Genomic DNA, 9,516 nt, shown 5'->3' with positions numbered 1-9,516 from the left:
GTTTCCTGTCACGGATACCTATCTGCGGGGATGTAGAAAAAAAAAAGAAGTGTGTAGAAAAAACAATGGTGCTTTGCAAATTACTTGCCAGCAGATGCACACACATCCAACTGGCTAAGAGCAGCTGCTGCCGTCACTTTAAAGCCAATGTACCGTGAAATCGGGCCTGCAACTCAATTACGGGACATAGAATCGACTATCGACTGCCTCCGATCTGGCGGCATTAACATTAACATTCTCATTTGGCTTGCTGCCGCAGCGATTTATTTATTTATGCATTATTGAAAAGCATTAAGCATTAAGAGATTAATGCGCTGGTTGACCAAGGCAATTTCATTGCGGCGAAAGCCAGGGATTTCTCTACAGGATTAAGGTCGCCCAGCAACATACACTTTACTTAACAAGCTGGCTTTTTCTATGCTTCACATCGTTGCAGGGAAAATCCCCCAAGATCTCCAGCTTGCTACTAGTTTCTTTACCGAATTTCTCGTGGTCTTTCTCTCGAGATTCTTTAGCTGGAAGGTCCTGCCTTCTCACAGGTTCCCCACCACCCAATTTATCTTCAATGCCATAATCTTCACGTATTTCCACGGCGCAACAGCTGGGAAACCATCCCCTAATGGCACCCTTTCTCCCGTTCTTTTCTATTTTCTCCGAGATCACTCTTTCGCCATAATGCCAGTACTCCTGGATGCGAGTCACACGTATGATATCATCAGGCTTCAACTCAATACGAGGATCATCGGTGCAGGGACTCTGCAGAGATACCCACAGCCCTTGGGAGAAGATGGGCACCCAGTGACCCGTGGCAGGACGAATGCATCTAAAGAGCCGAGTGCGAGCCCTTTTATCCTTCTTCTGCTCCAATTGCTCACAGGTGAGACTGTATTCATTACATCCCGGTAGAACTGGCCAGGAAATGCCATCGCCGGGGTTAAAGAAAACCTCACAAAGATTTACCTTCCAGCCCAGATTGTAGGGGAAAACGAAAGCCCTTATCCTGTGTCCAGGATATGCATTGCGACGAAACAGCGCCTTCCTCACAATCCAGCTCTCGATCTCAGTCTGGTTCCTGAATATCACCTTCGCTTGCATATAGAGCAGCTTTACACTGGCCAAAGCCGTGCCCATGATCACTCCCAGGCTAAATACACTGGCCAACAGATTTGTGGGGGTCAAATGCACATTGGCCATGTGTCGCAATCCTTGTCGGATCAACCAACGCTTCTGTATTCCTTGCATGACAGCGCAGACTATTATGATGGCTCCTTGAATGCTGGCCGACAGGAAGCAGAGGAGGAAGTACACAAAGCTATCCTGATTGGACCAACCGACACAGGTGTTGATAAAGGGACAATGATGGTCCATCTTCATCACACATCGATCGCAACGCCGGCAGTGATGCGATCTGGGAGCCTTGAAGCCATCGCAGCGAGTACAGAACTGCAAGAACTGCGTATCCTTCATGTCCAGCGGATGCCACTTGAGTGGAACGAAGCCAGGACCCACCATCAAGGACCTGATGAAGTTGTAGAGCGTACCGAAGGTGTGAGCCCAGATGAGGGTGTAGTTCACTACGGATCCAAGACTCTTGCCCAGAGGCCACCACATCGAGTTCATGTGGCAGACGGTCCAGGTGATAATCAGTGTCAGGGTTAGCAGAGTGATTGGACCCCAGTGCAGCAAGCGCCGCAGATCGTCCTTTAGTTCGTTGCTCATTTTTGTAAAAATTCCTGGCTTTTCAGATTATTCTGTGAACTCTGCAATTATCCAGTGAGTAAAAAATCCGGGCTGCCTGCGTTCGACACTGGAAATCATTTGAGTCTCGCACTTAGTGTAGTTAACTGTTTAAACGGGCCCAGTTGACCCAATCGATATGCTTCTGGCCAAATGGAGGATTAATTAAAAGAGCCGGCCACATGTTGTTGGGCTCATATAATGCCCGCGGTGTTTGCGTGTAATTAAATAAAGCACAACTATTTAAAACTCCGCTGCCATTCCAGGATAATTTATAAAACGTATTCAAGGCATCGGCAACAGGCAACTGGGCAACTGTCGTTGGAGTATAAATTTGCTCTTAAGCCGCAAATGAAAAATATTTTAATCATACAAAAAAGTGTAAATAAATTTAAAAACAATAAAAGCGCAAAATGCAGGCCATAAATAAAATGCAGCCTTAGTGAGCCGCATTCGTCATCATGGCAGACACACAACCAGACTCTTTTTTCACGTTTCCTCCGCTGCTGTAGCTGCTATTATTATTAAGAATTAATAGCAATATTTGCTGACGCCGTGTGGCTTAAAAAACGAAATATACAAACGGATATATGGTGGCGGCAACAAAGCAAACGCACGAATTCAATTGAATTTAAAATGTGCCATAAATTTATTGCATTCAATATGCGAGTTGCCAACTTTATGTGTGTGTGTGTGTAAGTGCTTGTGTGTGTTAATGTGTGTGAGTGCGGACACAAAGAACGGTATTTTGGTATTATTTATGACGCTGCATATATAACAATAATATTTTGGTAGCGCCAAATTCTTTGCCAAACATTTACTAATGCCATTAATTGATGATAAATGTTTCGCCGCACGCAGACAAAATGTAATCGATGCTGGACAATAGAACGCACTTCAAATGCACATCGAAATGAAAGGGCTTTGAGTTTTTGTTCGGAATTAGAGGATACTAATTCAAAAGTTGGCTTCTATTATTAGTTTGTAAAAGGTGTGTTTTCATTTTGATACAAGCCAAGTTTTGCAAATGCAAGTAAAATCAAGAGTAGGTGCTACTTCCCTAACTTTCCATTTGTAATATAGTATATGTTTGATTCTCTTAAAGAAATTATTAAATTTTGTAGTGTAGGAAGGTTAGCAGCCCTCGTAATCAGTTGGTCGAAATTATTTGGGACCCCCAACTGGTGTCCTGATTTTGTTAATGAAATAGTTGCGTGGGCAGTTCGGACCAATTACTCGCATGCAGTGGGCCATCTACCATCTACTACTAAGTAATCACCCTCTGCTTTTCCCCAGCTGGATGAACACATGGCCTTTGGAACGTAATGAGTCTCCAAGCGGGAGTTTGTGGCCCTGGCAAGTCTCGTTAACTTGGCTAACGAGCGGCGTCATTTAACACAATGCGCCACTCGGGCCTAACAAGCCAAGGTGACAATTGGCCAGGAACTGCGGCGCACAGGAGACCAAGTTGTTGCAACGTCAATAAAGCATTCTCAGATGTAAAAGTTAAGGTGTCTCTATAAGTGTGCACATATCCTTGGCACCAAGCAAACAACGCCAGTTGTGTTCCTGATTTAAGGGTAAAAGAAAGTGCCTTGAAATAATCCTATATATCAAAGATTAAAATAAATGGTTGGCCCACTTCCACTACCGGCCACTTCCTCTGCTGCCTAGGTGAATGGACGAGAAAAAAGCATTAGCAATCGGAATTTAAAACACATATCCATGGATGGCACATAGCTGGTGGCTACATATTCTCACTGCTCTGTGCAGAAAGCAATCTATTTTGCTCCGCAGATTATTGATTGAAACATAATTGCAAATTGATACAATAGCCGAAGAAAATTGCCCGGAAATGCCAAGAGCCAAAGGCAATCTATAAATCCATAAACGTATCGAAAATTACTTCAAAGCGTGTATCGGCATTGAGTAGAAGCCAAACGCGTCGCCATCGTATCGAACATTATGTGCAGTTTGCTGAACATCTGAGAGGAGCTTATTAAACTGGAATCCAGCGGAATATAAAAATCAACTTCAAGTGAAAGCGGTATCTAGGGAACATTATAAATTCTAAGGGGCCACTAAACTGCAGGGCGGAGCACTGTGAGTGGAAAATTTAAATATTCAAAAAGAATTGGCCTGGAAAATACACTTTAAATGTATAGCTAAATTCAAAATGAAAATATTTAAAATATCACAAGTATTTAATGTAGTTGTAGGTACCAGAGAAACATCTCTTTTTTCCAGTGCATCGAAAGTAGATACTTATGTATCTCTGCAACCGTATGCACTGCAATGGCTTCAGTTAAACTGTAAAGTGGCTCCTGAGCCATTAAGTGTCTTATAGTTCACCATATAATTTTTCGTCAATGCCAAGAGTTTATTACGGATTGCAGCAAAAGGACTGCAACTCGCAGTTCGCAACTCGCGAAGTGCACAGCAGCCGATGGCGGCTTTTGTGCTTGAGATGAAGATGCTCAAGATGAAGATGCTCGGTCGGTTTCTGTATCCATGGAACTTTTTACGCAAACTTATTTACTTAATTTGAAAATTAAATTCCGGCATTAAAACGCATAAATGACACTTGAGCCCGACCCGGGGACTCGCTGCAGCTCTTGTGGGCTATGGCAATGGCAATGTGTGTGTGTGTGAGTTTGTTTTTCTTATCAAAATGCCTGCGGCAGAGTGCTGGCAAATATCCTGCTCGCATACGCCAGAGAGTCTATATCCCTTAAGACAAACAACGCGTACAAAACGAGTGGGGTTTTTTTGGGGGTGTGGTGGGGCGTGGAAAGAGAAGGATCTGCTGAAACCGAGGCTCTGAGCCCGGCCAAGTGCACGCTTAAAAGTCAAAAGTGCAGAAAAATGCATGGCATACAAACGGGGGCAGGATGCAAAGGATGCAAAGGATGGGAAAACGCAGAAGACGCTGCCAAGACAAACAAGCCAGTGAGGAAGGCATATAAATTGCGTTACTTGTGCGGGTGGCTTGGAAAATAGCGGCTGTTGGTGGTGGGGTAGGGGGAAAATGCCAACGGGGAGGTAAACGTTTTTGGTGTTTGACATACGACGTGCATTAGCAGCAAAGTCAAGGATTAGCGCTACTTGTCTTAAGAGCCCGTCCCGCAACCAACACCGCATGCTATTTAAATACAATCCAGCCATTAAAGTGACTGCGAATCAATTTGGCCCACAAAATACATATGGTACATATATATGTATTTGCGATACATGGTGTCCCAATGGGAAGCGAGCGCTTAATGCGGCCAATTCAATTTGGCCAGCACACAGGAGTGCCATAAAAGCCAGGCCCGCACATTGGACACAATTTGGGCATTTAAAGCATTTGCCTTTAATGCGAATGAACTTTTCAACTAACCATTTTGGCCCACAGCAGGCCAAATAGATAGCTTACCAAGAAGGAAAAAAGAAAATTTGCAAAAAAGGGGACAGAAAAAATGAAGGAAAAGCGGAAAGAGCGGAAAGACGTCAAGGAAATGCCAAAGCTATCGCAAACGCGTTTCGCAATTTTTGAAGGATGTGTTAAGTCAAAAAATATGCAAATTCCGCGTTCACACACACACACACACACAGAGACAGCCGTGTTCGGCCGGGCAGAGTTAATACGGCCCAAAGGCAGCAGCAGGATCTAACAGGCCCCCACCGAAAAATTCACATATATACACACAGGATATAGACAGGAGCTACATGTAGATATAGACGATGGGCGGCTGGCTGTGCGGGCGCCGTACGTGTAATGCATACGAAAGTAGTGAAAATATCATCAATGGCAAAATATGAATATCTAAAAGGGATAACGAAAAATGGACTCAAAACAAAGTGAAAAAAATAAAAAAAAGGAACGATTCTCTGAGATGGAAGTGAGACGAGGCGCCAAGAACAGAAGGTTTTTGGCCTGGGAAAAAGTGCAAATGTCAGTTTCGAAGTGCCACGAACCCAGCGAAGCGGGCGAACCCGTCTCAGTTCAACTCGGTTCATGACATTTGACTGAAAACTAGACAATTTCCTGGTTCCCAGTTGTTAGCTCTGTCCTGGCTGTTGTGCCGACATGTCCTGGTAATCAGTTTCCACCGTAATTGCATCAAGCCTAAATCGTGCCAGTACGAGTATCACGAAACTTTTTGCGAAAGGTTTTTCAGCTAGATGTTATCTTATTAATGGCGTATTCATGGGCCACAACTTTATTTTCGTGCTGCTATCGCGAAGCTGGAAAGGAGCTCTTAAAAACCGCTCAGATGGAGTCTACGATTTCGGGCTCAGTCTGTGGGATTCGCAGATCCTCTTCCACACAGTCGGCATAAATTTGGCGAGAGTCTGTTGTAAATTACATTTGGAGCAGCAGCTCGCACATAAATCTCTAGAAGCCAGACCAGTGTGGAGGTAATGCAAATAAAAGTAAAACACTGATGATGGCTTATCGAACAGCCGACTTAAAGATACCCGGCACATACATATATCTTTAAAATATAATTAAGTTTGGGAACTACGCTATATGGAAATATATCGTTTATTTCCAAATTGTATGTTTGGAATTGATTGCATGCAATGTTAATTATTATTATAAAATCTATATCATTTATTTGTTTTCTATTATTAATGTAGTCTGTTTTTAAATGCATTTTACAGCCGAATGCGTGCGAAGAATATGTTTCAGACATCTATTCATTTATTTAAGCAGTCTTTATGTGTTACCTACATATATCATTTATTTCTTAATGCAAGCAATATTCTTAATGAATTACTATATAAAATCGACGGTATGATCAACTGGTGTAAACAGAAAAATAAAAGTGCAGCTACCCAGCCTTGGAAACACTGTGCGACAAAACTGTGTCATTCCCAATTGTCGCCCTGCATGCGTCTGTGTGCATCTGTGTACGTGCATTGGTGTGCGTGTCACACCGACACAGTGTCCTGTTTACGCTCTCGTCTGTGTCTGCATCTGTGTTTGTGTGCGTTGGCATCCGCCGCTGCGTCCGAGGAGTAACTTGAATTACGTACGCCGCAAGTGAAGTAATGAGCACACAGCTGCAACTTGAGGGACTTGGCGCTGGGCAAAGGAGAGCGAGAGAGAAAGAAAAAAAGAGAAGGAAAAGGGATGGCGCAACGGAAACGGAAATAAATATTAAAGCTGCAAGAGACGGCAACGGGGCAGCCACAATAAATACAATATAAATATGCGATATTTTCAAAAGTCCAACTAATAAATAAGCGCTGCCAAGAGCTCGCCCATAAAGCAGAAGCCATCCCCTCGTATTTTCCTATGGCCAAGCCAATTGGATCGCGAGTGCTTGGACAACGCCTGATAAACGATGCTAAGCAAATAATATAAATGCCAGGCAATTTATGTGGTGTAAAAGTTTGTATTTACCCGCAAGTCCATATCGCTAAAGTATGGCGATATAAAAGCGCGAACTCAAGATGTTTTATTGAGTTATGGCTGAAACTTAAATAAACACACTGAACGGGTATCATTTGCGATGAAATGGCAATCACTTATAGTCCACTTCCATTAAAACTTTACTGCCAGCTAATGGACAAGTTCGTAGATAAGATGTAATGCAATTTAAGAAAATAATTAGTTAATCTGGGAACTACTTTTTTTTACTGACACACAATGGTAATTATGGAGTAAAACTACTAAAAAAAAGAATATAAGTTGTTTAAAACAGCTAATACATGCTTGGAAACTTTCTAATGTGGCAAAGTCGAATATAATCGTAAAAGCAGGCAACTGCAAAAATTTGCAGTATAATTTGGCAAAATATTATGGCTATGTTTCATTGTGTGCACTGCCCTGGACTCCTCGGTCTGTTTATGGTCTGAATTATTGAAATTGACTGGCAACTGGCAACACGTTGTTGCCGTGGGCTAAAGTGAATGAGGAGGACCTACGCAAGGATGAAGTTCATCTCATTTCGTGCGGAACAGGTGCACCAGGTGCGTTACATTTGCCATGCAAAGCTAAATGAATTGCAAGTCAAAGTAGTTAAAAGCGGCCAGACAGGCGGCTGAATGGGATGAGCAGATGGATGGATAGACATGCTGGCTAGCAGCAGACAACAAAGGCGAAATGCAAACTCATTTAAATTGCTCGAGGACAGGCAAATCAAATTGTCAGACAGGCGAAGGACATGCAAAAACTTAGAGTCCGCCACATGCTTAAGTAACTGGCGATGTACAGCACAACAGCAGTAAAAGCAACAACCACTTGTAACTGAAAGAGCAGAGCCCACAGCCACAGCCACAGCCACACTCATACCAATACCAATACATCGGCGTGCTGGCCAAATGGGGCATGCCGCACCAAGACACTCTCGCATGCAACTTGCCAGCGGCGACGACATTGCAGCTTTGGCCAACGAAGCGACACCAATCTGGCCGAGAGTAAAGAGGATACCCTATTTCCAGAACCCAATCCCATCAACATCAGCATCCCACCATACCATCATCCCAATACCACTGGCAACAACATCACCATCATCATCACCCTCGCCATCCCATCTTCATCATCATCGTCATCCTCGCCAGGAACCTCGGCATTGTCGTCATCTTTTCAGAGTGCTTAAGGGCTGCATAAAAGCATTTATTATTAGATTTGATTCAATTTTCTATTCACTTACGTTATGAAAATGTGGCTCGCCGTGTTTTTTCCCCACTAAAGCTTTCAGCCGCTTTTCCCGCCTTTTCCCGCTTTTGTTGCCCGCTGCACTTAATTCACAGCGGTAAATAAAAAATCAATGTTTTGCTTTTACTCGAACTGGAACTAGAACCGAACGATACGATGCGATACGATACGAAATGGGAGCAATCGCGTAATTTCATTTGCATAAAAGTCAATTGGATTTCGTGCCATGGAACAATTTCAATAATTGCAAACGCCTGCCATACATTCCAGCTCCTCTAAGCCACTGTAGGCCAGTGTATTCTATTCCAGGACCTGGTTTTTGTTGGTCCTGGTCGTGGGCTCCAGCTCCTAGGACTCTATGTTGTCGCCATTGTGTCGCCCGACCACCGAAAAAAGCCGCCCACTTTCCGGGTAAACTGAAGTTTCTGTTCTGTTGGCCAGAACACACAGACTCACAGACACACAGACACATAGATACATAGACACACAGATACACACACACACACACACAGGCACATGGAGAGCAAAAGCCAAAGGCGACATCCATAAACTGTAATCAAAAGCTATTATCTCTGCTGGGCCTCCCACCAACGACCACCCACCATTCCGGTCTAGTTTTTGGCAACATTTTTCTAAACCATAAATTTCGAAAGCAAATTCAATGGAATTTGCTTGCCAAAAATCGGAGGCTTCCGCTATTTTCAGCTTTCTACATGGCGAAAACGGGATGTTCAAAATTTAAAGAATTGCCCAGAAATTTAGACCGACAACAACGGGGGAATAATGCATACTGAATAGTTTATTTTTATTCGCCTAAATGAATTATGAAAAACTGAAATGCTGCTCGACATAAGCTGATTGCCGCCTGTCTATATTTATTTATTTAATTATTCTTTTTTTTTTGTACTTGCTTTCCTTTCGCGTTTGTCAAATCCCTCGAGCGAAATTGTAAATTAATTTTTCGCGCAACAATTTCGATTTTAATAACTAGAAACATTGTCACTTAGTTTGCATATTTAATTACACGTTTTTTCCGTTGCTTTTTCTATTGGGGGGCTTTGTGTGTGCTTTTTTTCGACTTTTTTGGCCAGCATATCAAAGCAATTATAAATGGGCTTAAAGCATTAAAG

General features: G+C 43.0%; 1 protein-coding gene across 1 annotated transcript; it reads right to left on the bottom strand.

The window, feature by feature from the left end:
* Positions 1 to 241: 241 nt before the first annotated feature.
* On the bottom strand, positions 242 to 1,792 carry LOC120448620 (palmitoyltransferase ZDHHC6). The gene has a single exon (XM_039630732.1). The coding sequence runs from the start codon at positions 1,717 to 1,719 to the stop codon at positions 394 to 396; it is 1,326 nt and encodes a 441-aa protein (XP_039486666.1). The 5' UTR covers positions 1,720 to 1,792; the 3' UTR covers positions 242 to 393.
* Between the last annotated feature and the right edge of the window lie 7,724 nt (positions 1,793 to 9,516).

Source organism: Drosophila santomea, chromosome 3L, assembly GCF_016746245.2.
Source record: "Drosophila santomea strain STO CAGO 1482 chromosome 3L, Prin_Dsan_1.1, whole genome shotgun sequence".
Taxonomy (NCBI): Eukaryota; Metazoa; Arthropoda; class Insecta; order Diptera; family Drosophilidae; genus Drosophila; species Drosophila santomea.
Note: the sequence above shows the minus strand (reverse complement) of the source record. Positions and strands in the feature narration are given on the sequence as shown.